We start from the raw sequence: 20,577 nt of genomic DNA, 5'->3' as shown, positions 1-20,577 counted from the left end.
GGGATGAGGAGAGAGAGAGGGGGGGGTGAGGAGAGAGAGAGAGAGTGGGGGGGATGAGGAGAGAGAGAGGGGGGTGAGGAGAGAGAGAGAGAGTGGGGGGGATGAGGAGAGAGAGAGAGAGTGGGGGGATGAGGAGAGAGAGAGAGAGAGGGGATGAGGAGAGAGAGGGGGGATGAGGAGAGAGAGGGGGGATGAGGAGAGAGAGAGAGGGGATGAGGAGAGAGAGAGAGTGGGGGGGAGACACACACACACACACACACACACACACACACACACACACACAGAGAGAGAGAGAGTGAGAGAGAGAGAGAGAGAGAGAGAGAGAGAGAGAATCATTGGCTTTTCGCACAGTGCTTAATATTCAATGACCTATAATCTAACACAGCAGCGCTCCGGTCTTCTCGGAGAAGGGACACCGCCTGGCTCTGACTGACGGGCCTCGCTGCCTCTGACTGACGGGCCTCGCTGCCTCACACTGTTCCTCACACTTTCTGAAACTTTTGACTGCTCCGCTGTGTCTCAGCGACGGCATGGAGGCGCTTCTTCTCGCGTATGCAAACGCGGCCTCTGACGTGTGCAGTCACGTGCCTTTTGGCGTCGCACCCCCCTGCGCTCGCGCATTTTTTTCGGCTGTTGTCTATAGGGTTCGGGTAGAATCTTTACATTTTCGCAGCCCCTCTATTTTGCACATCACTCGGAAAAGTACGGCACTTTCTGTGTTTTTGGGAGCTATGCTGTCGCCTTGCGGCCTGCCCTGCGCCGTGGACAGGTAAGAAAACAGCTGAAATAAAGATTCACCACAGACTCAAATCAGCAAAGCTAACCTAAAAAGTTACAACTGTTATGTATGCGTTTGCTAACTAGTTAGCAGAGAGGACGGCCAGCGCCGTGGCCTAACCACAACTCCTACTCGGTATAACGTCTTAACTTAACCGTTCAACTTTCTCTGCTCTATCCATATCGTACAAACTGGGTAACGGAAAAAAAAACACCCCCCAGAGCAAAACAAACCAAGCTCGTGTTCCGGTCCGGATATAACGCTGATTTAATAAACGGCTCCACGCTGAGATTTAAACGTTTAAAGCTCGGCGGTTTGGTTCAGAGCCGTTTCAAACGGAGCGAACGTGCGCGTGAGCGTGTCTTCACTCCGACGTCGAGATAAACAGCGGAATATGGCTCCCGGTGTCGACATGGCGTTCACGAGAGCGCGCGGCTTGCTGTCGCTCCGTCTCATTCGCCGGGTTCATAACCGAGGTCCGAGTTGTTCGGCGCCGGGTTAGTGTTTTACTCAGGCGAAGGGAGCGAGTCAAGCTCGCAGGAGGACTTCAGGAATGGCTGGAACTAGCTCCTCTGATTTGGCTGTGATGTAGGCAGGTGACGCCTCTTCTCCCCTCCAGCTCCCAGCACACTGCAGCACTGCGTTCAGCACTCCTCACACTCCTCCTGTCTCTCAGATCACCAGGACATCAACCGCAAACTTCACCGTCCTGGGAGTGCTTTTCATTCAACTCCTCATACATATATATACATAATATATATAATATGACCGAGGCTTAGTAGTGCTTACTCAACGTGGCTCAAGGTCCCTTTCCAGAACCTTCTGTCCCTCAGTGTCCCTCAGTGGTGGGGTGAACTTCCAACCTCAATCCTGACCGCAGAATCTGTCGCTGTCTTCCAAAAAACAGCTCAAGAGCCACCTCTTCCGTCAGCACCTAACTGACCCCTATAAACGTTTTTAAGAACAAGCACCTCGACTCTGCGCACTTTGCTTCTTCTAGAACTCGATTAAAGATCTTGTACGGTAGCACTACTTGTAACGTTCTCCGCTTGATATATCGCTTTGCTTGTATTTTCTTATTTGTAAGTCGCTTTTATATATATATATATATATATAAGATACTCTTTGGTCAGCTGGTCTGACTTGCCCCATGGGGCATCCTTCATTTCTGATGGGAAATAATGGTCTATATTGTTAATATCTTCAACCTTCTTGTATAGAGCGTAGTAGTTTGGGAGCGTAATTAGTTTTTTTTTTTGGACATCTTTTTAGTAAGGATGACTTGCTCAGGAGAATTGGATCACCCTGTTTGAGTTAAGGTACATGATTTACACCTCAAGCTGGGAACGCTGGTACAAACGGGTTTGCCAAAAAACAAACAAACAAACAAACAAACAAAAAAAAGAGTCCTCAGATATGGGGTGTAAAAGAGCAGGGGTGCGTTGACGCATGATTATGTGAAGCGTTCTCTTGCGTTTATCTGATCTTTAACACTCCTTATTCAGGTTCACGGCTCGACGGCTGGTAAGTTGAAAAGCGCTGGCCTTGAGAGAATCGCAGCCATAAAACGTGTGAGACGCGCACGCACGCGCGTGTGTATGTGTGTGTGTTGTGTATCTTGTACAATGACATGATCATGAAAATCTCCCCCTCCCCCCCCCCCCAGCTGATATACGCTCATCACGTAGCACGGTTAATCAGTGAGTATTAGGGTCACGTTGCCACACAAATGCAGTTCTCTGTTCTCCGTTTTGTTTTGTTTGGAGCGTGAAAAACAGTTTTCCTGAGTAGTCTTTGATCAATGATCAATCCAGGTCTTTTTTTTTTTTAAATTGTATTTTTTTTTCTTAAAGACAACTTCCAAGGATACTCTGTGTATATTCCGCTCAAACTATAGACTATAAATAGGCCTTGAGGTCAGCAACACGAGTTTTAAAAAAAAAAAAAAAAAAAAAAAGTTCTGACTGGAGTTTTAAATTTTTGAATTGAATTAAATTTTTGCAGGGCAGCTTTTCTATCCGTGATGATAAAATCAAGACCGGAAAAGTATTGCTGCTTGTTCGGAATATATAACTGTAAATATTAGACCCTGATTCAGCTTCACTAGCTCTGGCACCAAATGCTTTTTGTGCCAGGTGACTGGCTGGATTCAAAATGGCTGCCTGCGTCGGTGCTAGAGCGCTGACGTCACCGAGGAGGCGGTTTTGCTGCCCAGGCCGTCGGTGACTAAGCGAGCAGAGGCGATGATGTCATAGCCGTGGGCTGGGCTCCTCTCAGAGCTGTGTTTTCTCTGCTGCTGCTGCTGCTGCTGCTGCTGCTGGTGATGACTTCATCGAAGGGAAAGGTTCACTCCGAGGGTGTCTTGCCTCGCATAATTTATTATTAATCCCTACTGAAGGCTCTAAATATTCTGTTCCTGTGCTCATCTCTAACCAAGAAAGTTCAGGCATTAAGGTCCACTTTTAGAAGACGTTCTACACCCCTGCCCTCTGACTTGCGTGTCATGGGAATGAAGGAGAGCAACAAGTCATCACGCGTTCATCGGACATTTTGTGTTGGAACGATTTCGGTGGTGTTTAATATCCTGCTTTTTTTTTTTTCCTTCGGTGTTTGTGGAATAAATAATACATCGTCCCATTTAGAGCTGCAGCGTTCCGTTAACGTGAACGATGATCCACAGCAAAATGACTCGAGTGAAGGCTTTCCGAGCTCAACAAGGAAACTGTACGAAAACGGTATATGTTTTAGTGCAACAAGTGTAGTCTTACTTGCTGTTGTGTTGGAACACAGCATGCCATCTGAGAGTATTTCTCTATGCAGAATGTCCCATCGCTCGTAGAGTCCCGTGGTATCTTTCCCCGTAGCTTCTCACTTGGTCCTGGTATCTGTGGTCAGTGTGATGTTTTTGTGTCAATCAGTAGGAATGCTTTGTCCTAGTTGAATGTAGATCCAACCGTTTTTGTTGTTGTTGTTGTTGTTTCTGAAGTAGATGGACACATTTGAGCCATAATTGTGTATCGAAAAAAATCAAAAACCATCACGTCACAAAGCACAAGCACAATTCTCACAAACCCATGGCTCTTAAACTGTTTAAACAGTTTAAAATAATAATAATGAGTAAGACGAGTCCTCGGAGTGGAACGTTCAACCCTTTAAAACCCTATATGGCTCCAATAAATAGCCAAAATATGATATTATTATTTGGGTTATATGTTTGTATTCTACAAATATGTACTTTCCAGTTGAAGGGGTCCCTGGATGTCGAAAGTTTGAGAACCGTTGTCAGAAGGGGGTTCTGTATTGTATTGTAACAGGTCGAAATATCATCACGGTATGTGAGGATGTAGTCCTGTTAAAAAGCATCTTCCTGCTGAATTTCCTGCCACGGCATGAGAGGTTTTAGTTGTTAGTCCCAGCGTATGTTCTGCAAACTGTGGATTTATTTGAACGTGTGTTCGCTGCGTGTAAGCGGGTGTGTAGTTGATATACGTAGTGCAAAGCTAGTATTTGTTCAATATATCAGTAATTGCCGCTGGCATGTAAATATTTGTTTGCTCAAGGAGATCTTCATCCATATCAGACGCCTGCGTGCTGCCACTGAGCATATTATTAAGGCATCTGTTGTTGCCCTGTTTAGCTGCCAGATTCGATGTCTTCATTATGATAATTGATCTCCAATTGCATATTTAAGAAAAAAGCGAGGGGAAAAAAAAACAACAACCTCCCAGATGGTCAAGAGTCGACAGTTTGGTGCATCTTTAATCATTCGGTTCTCACCAATGAAATGATGCGCGAGTCCAAAAGCAGCGTCTTCCTCTAAACTTCTAAAACACTGTTTTGTTTTTTTTTGGGTTGTTTTACAGGATAGGGACATGCAATGTCTTTTGTTGTTGTTGTTGTTTAATCAGCCTTTCGATTCTGCCGTGATACAGGTCAGTAGATTTGAACAGATGGACTGTTAGTAGATGACGGCTATGTTCACTGTATATTTGGGTTCATGAGAGTTTTTATGAAAATATTTACATTCCAAACGCTCATGGGCAAATTATGCTGACACAACTGTAAATACACTTGAATTACACGGTAATTATAAAGCCAGAGTTAGCAAGGTTATTCGTCTACTTGTCTGTCGGTTGCTTTTGTTGTCAAGGCAGTCGCCGTGTACCGAGTCTGCTTTCTGTGCATGAATGTACAGAGTCGGGGAAAGTGTGCCGTGTGCCAAAGCAGTTCAGGGGCAGTATATCTCCTGTGATGTATATTCTTGCTGAAAATATGTTTGTTTTTCCATTTTTTTTAACCAGGCCAGAGACAGAGGTTTGTGAAAGCCAGTCCTGTTCATCCTCATATGAACATAGCGTCAGGTTCTGCTTACGGTTCTGCATGAGGCTCGACAGTTTCCACACGGAGAGTTTAGTTGCTGGTTCTCGATGCGAGTTCCTCTCCAAGTAGTCTCGTTTTATAAAGGCGGTCTGCCTTTTGTTGGTTTTTGATCGATTTGCAGCCTTTGTGACCTCGAGGCACAGTGACGACAGCTTTTATTGGAAGCCCCTCCAACACACATTTAAGGTGAATGATGTGTATATATATATATATATATATACGCTCACTACACGGGGAAGTAACATGATGGCGCTGTCAGACCTGAGCAGTGCGATATGTTCCCAGTCATTTCCACCGGAGATTCAGACACGGAAAAAGAGGGACCCCGATGACCTGTTGCGAATTGCACTTACAGAACATCACATTTAGGATATATACGTTAGCGTACACTTAAACTTCTGTATATACGATGCCCTCCACTAATATTTGTTAAATATAGGTGTGCAACAATTATTGGCACCCTTTTATTCAACACTTTGTGCTACCTCCCTTTACCAAGATAACAGCTCTGAGTCTTCTGCTATAATGCCTGATGAGGTTGGAGAATACATGGCGAGGGATCTGAGACCGTTCCTCCATACAGAATCTCTCCAGATCCTTCACATTTCAAGGTCCACGCTGGTGGACTCTCCTCTTCAGTTCACCACACAGGTTTTCTATGGGGTTCAAGTCAGGGGACTGGGATGGTCATGGCAGGACCTTGATTTTGTGGTCAGTAAACCATTTTTGTGTTGGTTTTGATGTATGTTTTGGATCATTGTCCTGCTGGAAGATCCAACCACGGCCCATTTGAAGCTTTTGATATTTGATAGTCCGTTATGCAATGTCCAGGTCCACTGGCAGAAAAACAGCCCCAGAACATTAAAGATAACCATATCTAATTGTGAGCATGAGGTACTTTTCCATATGGCTACCTCTCTGTGTGCCAAAACCACCTCTGCTGTTTATTACCAAAAAGCACTATTTTGGTTTCATCTGACCATAGAACCCGATCCCATTTGAAGTTCCAGTAGTGTCTGACAAACTGAAGATGCTCGAGTTTGTTTTTGGATGAGAGTAGAGGCTTTTTTCTTGAAACCCTTCCAAACAACTTGTGGTGATGTCAGTGACTTCGGATTGTAGTTTTGGAGACGTTCTGACCCCAAGACACAACTAACATCTGCAGTTCTCCAGCTGTGATCCTTGGAGATGTTTTGGCCACTCGAACCGTCCTCTTCACAGTGCGTTGAGACGATATAGACACACGTCCAATCCCAGGTTGATTCATAACATTTCCAGTTGACTGGAACTTCTTCATTATTGCCCTGATGGTGGAAATGGGCATCTTCAATGCTTGTGCTATTTTCTTATAACCGCGTCCCATTCTGTGAAGCTCAACAACCTTTTGCCGCACATCACAGCTATATTCCTTGCTCTTACCCATTGCTATGAATGACTAAGGGAATTTGACCTGTGTGTTACCTCATATTTATACCCCTGTGAAACAGGAAGTCATGATTGAACAATTTCCTGTTTCTAGTCATCCAGGTGTAACAAAAAAATGTAAAATATCAATGGGAACATACTTCAAATATATTTTTTTCATATGAGTTCATAGGGGTGCCAATAATTATATTTTCTATTCTATTTGTATTATATTTTATATTATATTTATATTATATTTAACAAAGATGATGTTATTTTTTAATTTTTTATAAACCTGTGTTGTTTGCAATTGTTTGATATCCATGAGAGCAGAAGAGTATTTTTGTGAATTTCTTTTTGAATAAAAGATCAATTCTTTGCTCATATTTACCAAGGGGGCCAATATTAGTGGAGGGCACTGTAACTCACAATGTTTCGATAAACTAGAATATATTCTAGTTTATATTACACAGTCGCCCAGGTCATGCAATTTTTAGACGGTCCCTTACTGACTTCATTCCTATGAAGCGCTGGTGAGCCGTGTTTTTCTGAGAGATTCGCTTCAGGGGGATTTAACGGGAGAAAAGTAAAATAAAATCTATTCGGTTCTCGCCCCACTCCGGAGTAAGACAACACACGTTTTGTCCATACTGTGTGTCTATTGTTCGAGAAATCTCGTATGTGCAGTGAATCTCCGGTGACCACAAAGCAGTCTAAAATGCAGTCGACTGTGAGTGACGTCACCTCCAAACACGAACACACCCTGTAGTATCCTCCCAGCCCCAGCACTGATCGGCAGGTTCCTGTGCAAGGCACGGAAAACACAAACGCAAAGGGATTTGTGATCCCGTTTGAATATCGGCAGTTGACGCCGAGGAAGTGAAATAGCAGTCGAGGTAACTGAGATTTCAGTACGACGGGATCGTAACGCATAACACACGGGAAATGCGATCGCTAGCGGACTTTGCAAACACAGCTTGTGGTCGCTTTTGAATATCGTCTAAAATACTAACCCCATATCTTTTGACCTTTTTAAAAACATTCACATTCATGCAGAGCTCATTTTCACAACACGCACTCAAGGCCGTGAGTGAACTTCACTCGCCGAACCTCACCGAAGCCGCACGCAGTCAGTTGGGTACGGAGAGATGACGAGCCAGAACAGCGCGAGCTTTATAGTTCTAATTAAAGTTTAATCAAACTTTGTTTGATGATCATCATCCAAAGCTCAACCGCTGAGCCGAACCCGCTGTACGAGTCACGGCAAGTACAGCGGTACACCGTGCTAAAATACTGCTTTTACAGTGAGGTAGATACGCCATGACGCAACGATTAGGGATGTTCCTTTGCCTTTTGTCTCAAATCGAGGTTCCACGTTTTCACGCAAATAAACTGGAAAAATAAAGGCTTGAACAGCTTGCAGCTAATGCATACTGAGTGTTAGCACACACACACACACACACACACCACTTGGTTCACAATGAGAAGATCAGTCACACACCTCCTCAGCTCAGCAATACTTGGCAACTGGTTGTCATTATTAAATAAAACGCTCGCACGTTTATAGAAATGCCATATTAATTTTACACTGAGGAATTTTGAATGTGTGAAAAAATCTGCATTTTTGCTTAGTAGGAAGTCGAATCTTTTAAGTCCGCGATGAAGCGTTACATCATGAAGTCACCAGAAATCCACAAGCTTATTCTCCAGTGTGCTTGTACATCTGTTTGTGATATATATTTGTCTTCGCTCCTAGCCCTGTGATTGGCTGTTGCCTGTGTCAGTCACCCAGCTGAATCACCGACCATCTCGCACTACAGGCCTGGCTTTTTACCGCCATTAAAACCCGACTCTCATGAGTCTGTTGTGACGTTTTTTTTGTTTTTTTTTGTAGACTTTGTACGGGAGTTTTCTCATGCTGTGGGCGTCCACATTGTTCTAACTCGTGGTCAGTAAGGTTCCCTAAGCAACTTCAATTCCTTGAGCCCTTTCTGTTTGTACAGTTCCACATGTGCTTTTAGATACAAGTGTAAAGGAGAGCTCGATAAAACACGCCAGCGTATAATCCGACAGATGAACGTCACCTCGTCGGCTTTACGTTCGATGTTTTTGTTTCCTTTATAGCCGCGAGCGTCGTTTATAAGGCGCGAGTGTTTATAAATGTGTGGAGTTTGTATGATTCAAGCGTTTGGATGCTGTGACTCAGCCTCACAGATGGATGACGGCGAAGGCTTTGACGAATACCACTGTGGTCGTCGTCTTAGCTCCGAGCAGGACAAAGACCGAGACGACGTACATGTCTGGATCCGTAGTGCAAACGAGAGCAGTGATTTCAGCATCGAGCGAGTCTCAGAACCGCGTGTGCGCCAGATGAGGAATTTCATTCGAACATGATTCGTGCACATTTATCTTGTCTTTTGGTGTTTGTGAATCTGCCTGTTAGGGCTTAGGAATGGGACCTCACTGAAGGTGTACTGAATCACCGAAGGTACTGTATTGTATTGCTTCATTCCTGGGTTGATGAAACACACATCAACATCTTGTTTGTTTCATTTTCCTTTTCTTTCCATTTCAAAGGAATCTGTCGTGGAGCGCCTTTCTCTGCCCTTCAGTCACCCGGCCTGCGTTCAAGGAGCGATACTCCAACGATTAATAATATTCCTTACTTGCAGCTATAAGTCCTGTAATACAGCCGCCGCTCGTCATCACTATCCGTGCGAGCCCAGTACAGAATATTAGGAAAAAGATATCAAAATATTCAACTTTCAGACTGGCAAAACCATTCAAAGCAGCAAAGTTCATACCACAGTCCGCTGTGTCCGGAGCGAAGCAGCTTCCTATGATCGTTTATAACCCGGTCTTATTAAAGCTGATCCTATCTGAAATGCGTGCCGTAAACACCATGGCCTGAGATGTCTGAGATTTGGCTTGTGCTTGAAAACCCCATCATCTCTTTCCTTTCTCCGTCCAACAGTCGCATATCCGATTCAGTCTTAATTGTATAGCACTTTTAACAACCGGCCGTTTTTTTTACCGAAATGCAGCTATCGATGTAGATCCCTAGCGAACAAACCAGAGGTGACGGTCGCAAGGAGAAACCGATCTGACGGAGAACCCCTGAGAGGAACCAGACTCATGAAAGGAGGCGCCGTCGTCTTCTGGGTGACACCGAGTAGTGTAGTTTACAAACCGTTACCACGCACGGCCGTAAAAGAGTAAAGACGAACGGTACCGAGTGTGTCGAATAGACGCTCCGTACGAGCAGGCTGCTAATAAGACTCCTGGGATAAAGTGTTTATGATTACAGCAGCAGTTCTTTGGGACAAGTCTACAGTATCCAGGTGAGATTATCCACTGGAGCGAGGATAGGATATTCAATTGTTCTGAATTGTTTAGGTTTTAGGGCGTCCATCTGGAACCATCAACTACAGCGGATAGTAGAGCACCGGGCTGAAACGACGTGCATTGCTCACTTTTTATTATAAATATATTAAACAGGATCATGATGGAAGAAACGTGTATCTCAACGTGGTTTTTAAAGAAAAAAATATTGTGATGAACAACAACAGCAGTAGTTTATAGTATGGCCTGTTGTTGTAATACAGTCGGATACAGATGGCTGTGTTCTTAAAGGTGTTCGGTGTGTTGCCGCTTGGGGTGAATTTAAATAAAGTTGACATTTCTGGACAAGGCTTGTGCGTGGTGGTGATTTTATGAGGTGGAAGAACTGAAACGAAAGAACGTTAGATTTGTTCATTCGGATGAAGCAACATGACTTCAGAGAACAAAAGATGGTGCTCTGGAGGTGGTATTTGTGTGTAAGCAGACCGTAAGAACTGCTTCTGTGAGGGTTGGTGCTAAATGACCTCTAAACCGTAACTATGACTAAACGCATGCTTTAGTTGTGATGCACACGTTATTTCGATTGCCTAGTGTGCCTAGTTTCTCCACCGCTCCGGTATTTTTGGTAAAGGCTAACAGACGGTCCGGGCACGTGACTCGACGCTGAAGCACGAGGCTGAGAAATGGGGTTGGACGTGTCTGCGTCTTCAACGGACGTTTTAATAATAACTGTTTGCTTATTACTCAAAACGTAAGCGTAAGATCGCCTTAATGTTCATTTGACGACAGTGATGATTGTAGTAATGGATCTACAGGGTAGTGGCAGTCCTCACCGGTCTAAGGATCAGTAGTTTCTGCGCAGAACAGTGGAGATGGCTTCATTCACATCTGCTGCGTGTGGATTTTAACCCGCAAAAATTGCCTCGGCCAAAAATAGGAATGCGGAATAATGCGGATCCTCATCTGGACCTCTGGTGAGGGAAAAAAAAAACCCTCCCACCCTCGTGCCTAGGGCCGTTTCCATGGCAACCCAGGAGGCCTCTCTCTCGTTTTCTTTTTCTTTTTTCGAGCCTGGTCTCAAGATTAACACCCCCCAATCCCCCCCCACCCCCACCCCCAAAAAACAAAACTTGAAGCCTTGGGTAGACGTAAACTTCTGAAGGCTTTCTACTTAAAAGTTCAAGTCACGGGCAGCATGCACAGGGTTCAAGTTATTTTTATGAGGTTATTTTAATGACCTGCACTGGCTCTCTTTATCAACTAAGCTTCTCTTGATTATTAGAAGTTTTTTTGATTTCTCAAGGGGAATCCTTATGATTTCATATCATGGATCAGTTTACGTGAAATGCAGTTGTTTTTGTTTTGTTTTTTTCATTTTTTTCGTTTCACATACTGGGTCAAGATGTCCTTACAACAGCTGTCGGAAATCTTTAAAGCGGCCTGAACTAGGATTCAAACACACACACACACACATGTCACTTTTTTGCCTTCAGAGGGCATTTTACCCCATCGAACAAGCATGTACAAGAAACAAACTTCGATTTGAGGCGGTAGTTTTGTGTATCGGAGGCGGAGCGTTTGAGGCGGTAGTTTTGTGTATCGGAGGCGGAGCGTTCGAGGCGGTAGTTTTGTGTATCGGAGGGAGAGCGTTTGAGGCGGTAGTTTTGTGTATCGGAGGCGGAGCGTTTGAGGCGGTAGTTTTGTGTATCGGAGGCGGAGCGTTCGAGGCGGTAGTTTTGTGTATCGGAGGGAGAGCGTTTGAGGCGGTAGTTTTGTGTATCAGAGGCGGAGCGTTTGAGGCGGTAGTTTTGTGTATCGGAGGCGGAGCGTTTGAGGCGGTAGTTTTGTGTATCGGAGGTGGAGCGTTTGAGGCGGTCGTTTTTGTGTATCGGAGGCGGAGCGTTTGAGGCGGTAGTTTTGTGTATCGGAGGGAGAGCGTTTGAGGCGGTAGTTTTGTGTATCGGAGGGAGAGCGTTTGAGGCGGTCGTTTTGTGTATCGGAGGTGGAGCGTTTGAGGCGGTAGTTTTGTGTATTGGAGGGAGAGCGTTTGAGGCGGTAGTTTTGTGTATCGGAGGGAGAGCGTTTGAGGCGGTAGTTTTTGTGTATCGGAGGCAGAGCGTTTGAGGCGGTAGTTTTTGTGTATCGGAGGCGGAGCGTTTGAGGCGGTAGTTTTGTGTATCGGAGGGAGAGCATTTGAGGCGGTAGTTTTGTGTATCGGAGGCAGAGCGTTTGAGGCGGTAGTTTTTGTGTATCGGAGGTGGAGCGTTTGAGGCGGTAGTTTTGTGTATTGGAGGGAGAGCGTTCGAGGCGGTAGTTTTGTGTATTGGTGGATCAGCAGCTCTGCATCTGAAGCAAGTTTCAGTGCAGTGCTGCAAGGTTTCTAGGCCCCATCTGATGAGATTTAAATGAATTCTGCCTCAATCCCAAATTCAGCCCCTTCCCTGCTGCACTGCACAGTATTAACAAGACGCTGTCTCCACCTCCTCACACAGCAGTAACACAGTTACGTCCTCCCGTGGAAGGATGCAGCTCAGCCAGCGGAAAGGCACACAATGCTCATCTTCCTCTCTCTAGCGCTCTCTGCCCCCTCTGTGTAACATATGCCTCATCCACATTTCATTCAATGTTTGTCAAAAATGCATATTAGAAGAGGCAGTGAGGTAGAGAGGAAGCAGTATAGCACAGGGAGAGTGCCTCTAGGTCTGCTCTCGTGCCCACATTGTGCACTTTTGGGAGACACTTTTTTAATTTGTTAAGATTTAGTCATTAATTTTAACCACAATTTGAGTTATTTTCAGGCGAGACAGGAAAGGAGCATGCAATCATAGGAAAACATTATTTAAATCTGCAGCAGCTTAACCCTTCTTGCACACATGTATTGACTGATATCTTGGGGTTTTTTTCTCTCTGAGGTAAAAAGACAGTATTTTTGGTACAAGCTCTTGGTGGGGGGTGGAAAAAAAACTCTCTTGATGCTGAGATCAAATCGAATGTTGTTCTGTTACATGAAACGTTTGTAAAGAACAACCCTGTTGACCCAAATGGCTTCCCAAATTGATTTATCTGTTAATTTATTTTTTTAAGAGCGCTATATAAAGAGTTTACAGTATGACCAAAACCCATCTGATAAAATGTCCTGTATAACATCATCTTCATTTGCCCTTAGAACAACCGCCTTCAAAACAAACGAAAACAAAATAAAAAGTATTGGTACCCCTTGCGCGCTTCTGGTCGGTTCTGCTGGAGTGAGTTGAGGTTGAGATACGAGAGGACCGTGGCTCATGCATATTTCATCACTCTCCGCCGTACTGAGACACCGAGGTCAGTGCAAGCCTGACGAAGATCCACACTAGATAACCAATCAGACATGCCAGAAGATATTTTTCTACCTCTGCCAACTGCGTCTCTGTCCACGCTAATTAAAACACGTAAGGATCCTTAATCCACTGCTGTGATGAAGCACGAGTGCGCGTCGCTCTCTCAGTGCAGTTGCTATAACTACAACATGGAAATAAGGCCTGCGTTAATTTTTAATGAAGCCCCGCTTGGACTATGACAGGACAAACCCGATATGAATCAAGAACTTCTCTGTATCTCGAGTCCTGAGCGGTGATTACGGTCCTTTCTCAACTCTTCATGTGAACTGAATACGGATAGAAAGCTCGCGTTTGTCCAAAACATGGTTCTCATTACGTAGTGCATATATTACTTTATAGTCTGAATTAGAATGTCGTTTCGCATGCCTTCAGACCGTTTAGAGACAATTTGCGACGCTCTTGTTTACTTTAGATCTCCTTCCTGGGTGTACTGTAATTAGGCAAAATGTCATTTTGGAAAAGCGGGGCTTCAAGAGTTTTCATTTTCTTTGTAATCCGACTGTTTTCTGTTAAACAGTGTCCAGTAGGAAACGTGTAATTAAACTTGCTGTCAGGAGATAATGGGCCCACTGTGTAAATGAACAATTGTGAAACAACGCAGGTTTGTTGGGAGACGGCTTCTGTCGACAGACATGGTGACTGGCTTCACGTGTTACAGAGGAATCACTTAACACTTTCACGTTTAGCAAATGATTTTGAAGTGGGTAGAAAATGCACATGACTGACATCGATCGTGTTGAGAGACATTTAAAGAAGTGATTGATACTTCCTAGGGACGTTATTGGCTGTTGTTACATTAAGCATGTATTTAAAAACTAGTTGTTGTATTAAAGAATATCTTTCAGCTTGCCTTTTTCTTCTTTTGCATTCCATTTAGATTTTGTGGCCTGCAATGACGTCTCATGAAGTCACCCATTGCAGCTGACATTAATGGTCAGCAGAAATATTCTCTAGGAAGTCCCCAGACAGAGGTCCGTTCAGCGTTCACTAAGAGTCCCTCATCGAGGTTGCACAGTAGGTCATGGCCAGTCGAAGAAAGTCCACCACCCCTTGTATGATTCGGCCAAATGACTTGTTGGACCAGGATATAGATGACTGTGTGGACAGCACAGTGGAGAACGGATCCCCGTCTGTTCCTGCTGGTGAGGATTGGACCGACAAGAGGAGCGTTGTAAGCACTATGCCAGCGATAGCTGATCCAGAAAAGCCTGAGGCGGAAATTCGGCCACCGAAGAAGGTGCAGGGAGGCTACGAGTGCAAATATTGTACCTTCTCGACTCAGAACCTTAACGAATTCAAAGAACACGTGGACTCCAACCATCCTAACGTCATTCTCAACCCTCTGTATCTATGCGCTGTCTGCAACTTCAACACGAAAAAGTTTGACACCTTGACGGAACACAACGAGAAGTTCCATCCTGGAGAGAGCAATTTCAAGTTCAAGAGGATAAAACTGAACAGTCAGACCATCCTGGAGCAGACGATTGAAGGTTCAAACTGCGCAGCCATTTATGAAGCTCGGAGTCCCCAGTCAGGGGAGGACCTTTCCCCTTCGAGCAAATCCATGGCTGTGAAGAAACCAAAAACTGACTGCAGGCGCCCTCTGGGAGACGGTCAAATAGACAAGCTCACGCCAGAGTTATCCAAAAAACAGATCACCGCAGTGAATGTGAATGGAACAGTGATAATCCCAGATGCAACACTAAAAGAGGGTCTCTCGCACATAATGCCATCCCTGCAGCGTCCACCGAACTACAGTTTAGTGCCAAAAATTGCTGTTCCTTTGAACACATTGAGATACAACGCATCGCTTGATGGAAACCTGACTCTAATTACTTCCTTTAATAAGTTTCCATATCCTACACAGGCTGAGCTCTCATGGCTCACTGCAGCATCGAAGCACCCAGAAGAACAAATCAAAGTATGGTTCACGACTCAAAGGCTAAAACAAGGCATCAGCTGGTCGCCTGAGGAGGTCGAAGAAGCACGTAAGAAAATGTTCAATGGAACTATTCAGCCTGTTCAACAAACATTCACCGTCTTACCTGCCCAGCTGACCCAATCCACAAAAGCCTCCCAATCCCTTATCCAAACTCTCCCTTGCCAAGTTCTTGGACAGTCCGGCTTGGTGTTGACACCAGTGTCCAACGGGTCCAATGCAACTTCTGGTCCGCTTGCACTAACCGTTTCGAATCAAGCCGTACAGGCCGTCAAGAGGCCTCTCATGTCCCCTGTTGCGTCTCCAGAGCCGAAGAGGCCTTCAATAATCCAAACCGTTCAGACTACTAATAAATCTGCCTCTCCTACACCCAGTCTTTCTTCAGATTGCAAAAAAACACCAGGTCAGATTAAAGAGCTGATAGCCAGCTATACTCAGTGCCAGTTTCCTGATGATGAAGAAGTGTATCGTCTTATTGAGATGACTGGCCTTTCCTGGGGAGAAATTAAAAAGTGGTTCAGTGATCAGCGTCTTGGAAACCATAAGACTGTACTGCCACTAAGGGCTGACCTTCAGTTGAAGGAAAACCAGCCTCAGAAACCCGTGGCCACTAAGTTTCCCCTTCTGGAATGGGTAAAGGGAAAATCCTCTGAGCAAATGAAAATGTTGGAGGAGTGTTTCCAGAGGACGAGCTTTCCGTCACAGACTGAGATCGAAAGCCTTGCGGTTGACGCCAGACTTTCCAAAACGGAGATTGATGGCTGGTTCATGGAGCGTCGTGCTCTTCGAGATAACCTTGAACAAGCCTTGCTCAACTCCATGGGCTTTAAAAGACTGGACAGAGGAGCTCTGAATGGAATACATGAGCAGGAAGGCCGGTCAAGGTCCTCTCCCCTTCCTCTTCTAACTTCTGTTTGCCCTGAAATTGACAGCAAGTCTCTCTACCTTCTAAAAGAGGTTTTCTCACAGACACAGTGGCCGTCACCGGAGGAGTACAGCGAACTGGAACTCCAGACGGGGTTGCCTCGCACAGAAATCGTACGCTGGTTTAAGAATAACCGATCTGCTCTGAGAAATGGGACCTTGGAATGGATGGAGCAGTTTGAGACTATGAGCACCAAAAAACACAACGGGCAGAACAGCTTGCTGAGCCCCGAACAAGCGCCCCACGGTGGTGTACAGCGGAACTTCCCTGAGGCAACGCTACTAAAACTAGAGGATGATGACAAGCTGGCGGAGCGCTCGAAACTTGTCAGTCAGGACATAGTCAACTGGGTGACCAGTAAGCTAGGCCACAACATGCAGGACATTAGCCGGAGCAAGGACCAACACGGACTGGTGACGACGGACAGCGGGAGATGGGTTAAAGTTTCCGTGGCAGCTGACACTGAAAGAAAAGACTCTGAGGCACTGAGAGTGGCCGCCGACCTTGAGGTTCTGACCACAGAGCACACGGTGACGGGATAAACTAAGAAAGGTAGGTCCAGTATCGCAATGCATTTTCAACTGCATTTTATCGTAAGGATGTTCTATTAATTTCCCACTTTATCGTAATACGATCAAGGAAAAAGTGCGATGACTCACCTGGAGGCTTTAATTACACCAAACCTCTGTCAAATGCTTTTCAAATGGGCCTTATTGTTTATTCTCTCTTTTTTATAATGACTAAGGAATAGATGTTTGAGGAATAGAATTGGTAAGCCTTTACCCTGTTACCACACATTAACCAGAGGCTTGTAGTTAGAGGCTGGCAGTTGACTGAATGTGAGCTAGGCGTGCTGATGACGTCGCTAACTAACATTGTGCAGGTGGGAACAGCCATGAATTAACATGATAGACAAATGATAAATTCATTAGCTAGCTCACCGACGAGTGAAATCTCACAAGCGCCGCGCAGTTACGCTTGGCCCGAAAATCCAATTAACTAGGCAAAAAAAGCAGCAAGTAACATAACTGAACTCAAACGTACGACGAGCGTGGAAAATGAGCGAGGACTTTCATCTAGCTAGGGTCACCGTCGTCTCCCCATAACGTCTCTGCTGATGCGTTTTTCCGCCCCTACACGAAAAGGCAGAAAATGTTTGGCTAACGTTTTATTGATGAGCTCCGGTGTCCTCTCGTCGCACGTGAGCATTTTTCGTCTTTGTTTTTGCCCGATGAAGCGTGTTGTACATGTGAATATGCCGTGATGGCGCGGGTTGACGTGCTAGAGACATATCTGCCTGCAGTTCTCGCCTGGTTCCCCCACTGAAGCAGGTGTGAGCCTGGCCAGTACCTGGATGGGAAAACTAAGGTTGCTGCTGGAAGTGGTATTAGTGAAGCCAGCAGGGGGCGCTCACCCTGTGGTCTGGGTGGGGCCTAACGCCCCAGTATAGTGATGGGGACACTACACTGTAAAAACAGCACCGTCTTTCAGATGAGACCTTAAACCGAGGTTCCCAGGACACTTCTCGTAAAGAGTAGGAGTATAACCTATAGTCCTGGTGAAATTCTCTATCACGGCCCCCTAATAATCCCCATCTCTGAATTGGCCACATCACTCTCTCCACTAATAGCTGGTGTGCGGTAGGCGTTCAGGCGCACTGTGGCTTCTGTCACATCAACCAGGTGGATGCTACACACTAGTAGTGGTTGATGAGATCCCCCCCTCCCCTCCCCCCACTATGTAAAGCGCTGTATAAATGTAACCGTAATGTAATGGGAAGTAAGTAGCATTAGTTGTAGTTTTTGCGCTGCACCGTACTGTATAAACTCTACACTCTAGTCACAGTTTCCACATACCTTCATGCTCCCGATTCTGGAAGGCTTGTCTAGCATCCATTCAAGCAAATTAATATGTCTAGTAAAAACAGTTCCTTTCTACAGGCAGACCGTGTCGTCACTGTATGTGTGTGTAGCAAGCGCTGGGGTTCGGAGAAGAGTAAGCGCGACAGCATTCACAAGAAATATATAACTTGTGTGGTGTGTGTGTGTGTTCTAATAATTTCATTTGATCTATTTTTTTTGGGGGGGGGGTTTGTTTGTTTGTTTGTTTGTTTGTTTGTTTGTTTTTCTTCACCATGACCTTGAGCAGGGTAAAGTGTTTACTGAAGATTAATCGAGTTTCAAAAACACTGTCTGTTTCCACCCGTTCCCGGATGAAATAGCCAGCGATTACCCTGCATGTGAAATGAAAGGGGATCAATTAGGCACGTAAAGCTCCATGCTATAAATGAATGAACGCGCCAGAGCTTCAAAGCTTTCTAGAATACGATCTGCTTTTATATTTCCGTAAGGTATTTACCATTGAACTGATCTAGCACGCACGTCATCATGATTTCCACGTCGTGTCTCTGCTAAAGCTATAATGTGTGTGTTTGTTTTTCATTGCAGGACAGAGACTAGGCTGCTATGACTAACCCTGAGGTGGGAAGGAAAATAATTGCGTTGACATACTTGGAACCAATGATCTCATGCCTGGACTCTGATCTCATCAGAGGGGGGAAAAAAGGACTGCGCGCGCGTGTGTGTGTGTGTGTGTGTGTGTGTGTGTAAGCACTGACCATGGAGTGCCAAAGTCAGACTGCGATGCTACTATTACTGCTTAGGTGTTTGAGGATTATTTTTTTTTTGTTGTTGTTGTTGTTGTTATTATTTTATAGCAGAAGAGCCCATGTAAATATGTTTTTGACAGATTTGTAAAAAAAAAAAAAAAAAATTTCCTGCGGATGGGTTTTGTTACAATTTCTAATACTGTAGATGTCCCCAAGCCATTTAGCTTAACGCTCCCGACGGAACGTTCGGCCTTCTTGTGAACTGATGGACCTGCTGGTAAAGCGCGGTCACTACGGCACTTAACATTTGAAGCGGATAAAGACAAGCGGTGCTTCTTTTGATCTCATTCCTCAAACAAAGCGAACGTACAGACTTCTTTTCTTTGGACCATAGAAGCATCGCCTGCACACGATGGATTTTAATCCGAATCGACATCGATGCAGCGAGGCACAAAACATGTTTATTTGTAGTTCGACTTTGCAATATTACTCTCGCGGAAGAATAGCATTTTTTTTTTTCTTCTTCTTCTTCTTCTTCTTCTCTTTCCTTCGCATTTAAGGCGTAGTTCCATTTCGCCGTGGTCTGCTTTTAAGATAGCTCCGTGTATTCCCGTCCCCTCCTGCCACTCTTCTCGTCATGTTCAGACATGTATCAGGAATACCGTATGGGTATCAAGATCCATGCTTGCTCTTTCTTTAAAACAAGCCTGCTGTAAATCAATAAAACAAACCATTGAAATGATTTTATTTTCTTCTTCTTCTTCGTTGTTATAACATGTACTTACACCCCATTAGACAGCCGTAGTGTATTTATTCATTCTCTCTATCGGTGGTGTTGTTGTTTTGTTTAAAGCACTTTATTTTTTCAATTTAATAATTCATCCAACCAGCACTAACAGAACAATAGTTAGACGGAACAGCAGGAACATTTTATTTAACTTTCTTTTACTTTATACAATCACACACCATTTTCACTATGAAGAATTGTTGTTGTTGTTGTTTTTTTACGCCTATGTCTTGTTCGAGTTAGACAACTACATGCCGCATCGCTGTACCGTGTCATCTCTACCCTCGAAATGCTTGATAATGAATGATTTACTCGATATACATGTTGGAGCATGAAACTACCGAAGCACAGCCTTTTTGCCTCTCGGCGCTTCGAGTCCCGCGTCTTCATAGCTTAATCATCGATGCGCACAAGGTCAGTAGAATTTCGGCGCTCGCTTTAACGATCGTTGCCGTGAAACGCCCTGCGCGTTGTTTAATGCGGTCATTACGGCAGGGTTTCTAGTTTCACGTTCGTTCAGCCGAGTGTTTTAAATAATCAGACTTTATTTACACGGCACTCTGTTGTGGTTTTAATTCATTTATTTATTTATTCATTCTCTACCACCAGGTTACGAGTTAGGATTTCTAGGATGTTCCGACACCTACAGGCCGCATCTATAAGTATCGAATCGACGTGACCTTAATTTCAGTAATTTCAGCTCAGACACGTGTGGTTTTTTTTATTATTTATTTATTTATGTGTTTCCGTATTAAGACAAAAAGGTTACGCTTTATGGATTCGAACGAAAAGAAATGACATTTTACTCGTAAAAGCGATCAACACAAGATTTGCACATCTTCGTCCAAAGAGGAAAAAAAACAAAACAAGTAAATATTCTGTACATGATCAACAAGACGGTGAAAACTAAAAGCGTTCGGCAGATAAGTGTTTAACCTGAAGCCATCCCACACTTCCACAGTGTGCTAGGTTTTAAAACGGACACGTTTCAGTCCTCTAAATCGTCTCCTTTCTACAAACTCTGCCCGAGCTCCTCT

The 20,577-nt window shown here is 44.6% G+C and overlaps 1 protein-coding gene across 1 annotated transcript; it reads left to right on the top strand.

Annotated features, from left to right (window-relative positions):
- Positions 1-303: 303 nt before the first annotated feature.
- zhx2a (zinc fingers and homeoboxes 2a) lies at positions 304-20,406 on the top strand. Its single transcript, XM_053621933.1, has 3 exons — positions 304-769; positions 14,159-16,697; positions 18,593-20,406. Exon 2 carries the CDS (start codon positions 14,303-14,305, stop codon positions 16,685-16,687), a length of 2,385 nt encoding a protein of 794 aa, XP_053477908.1. The 5' UTR covers positions 304-769; positions 14,159-14,302; the 3' UTR covers positions 16,688-16,697; positions 18,593-20,406.
- Positions 20,407-20,577: the final 171 nt, after the last annotated feature.

The sequence above is a fragment of the Ictalurus furcatus genome, chromosome 1 (genome assembly GCF_023375685.1).
Source record: "Ictalurus furcatus strain D&B chromosome 1, Billie_1.0, whole genome shotgun sequence".
Classification (NCBI taxonomy): domain Eukaryota; kingdom Metazoa; phylum Chordata; class Actinopteri; order Siluriformes; family Ictaluridae; genus Ictalurus; species Ictalurus furcatus.
Note: the sequence above shows the minus strand (reverse complement) of the source record. Positions and strands in the feature narration are given on the sequence as shown.

Excerpts from the sequence above, each read along its gene's own strand:
- zhx2a (XM_053621933.1), top strand. The coding sequence starts at position 14,303 with ATGGCCAGTCGAAGAAAGTCCACCACCCCTTGTATGATTCGGCCAAAT.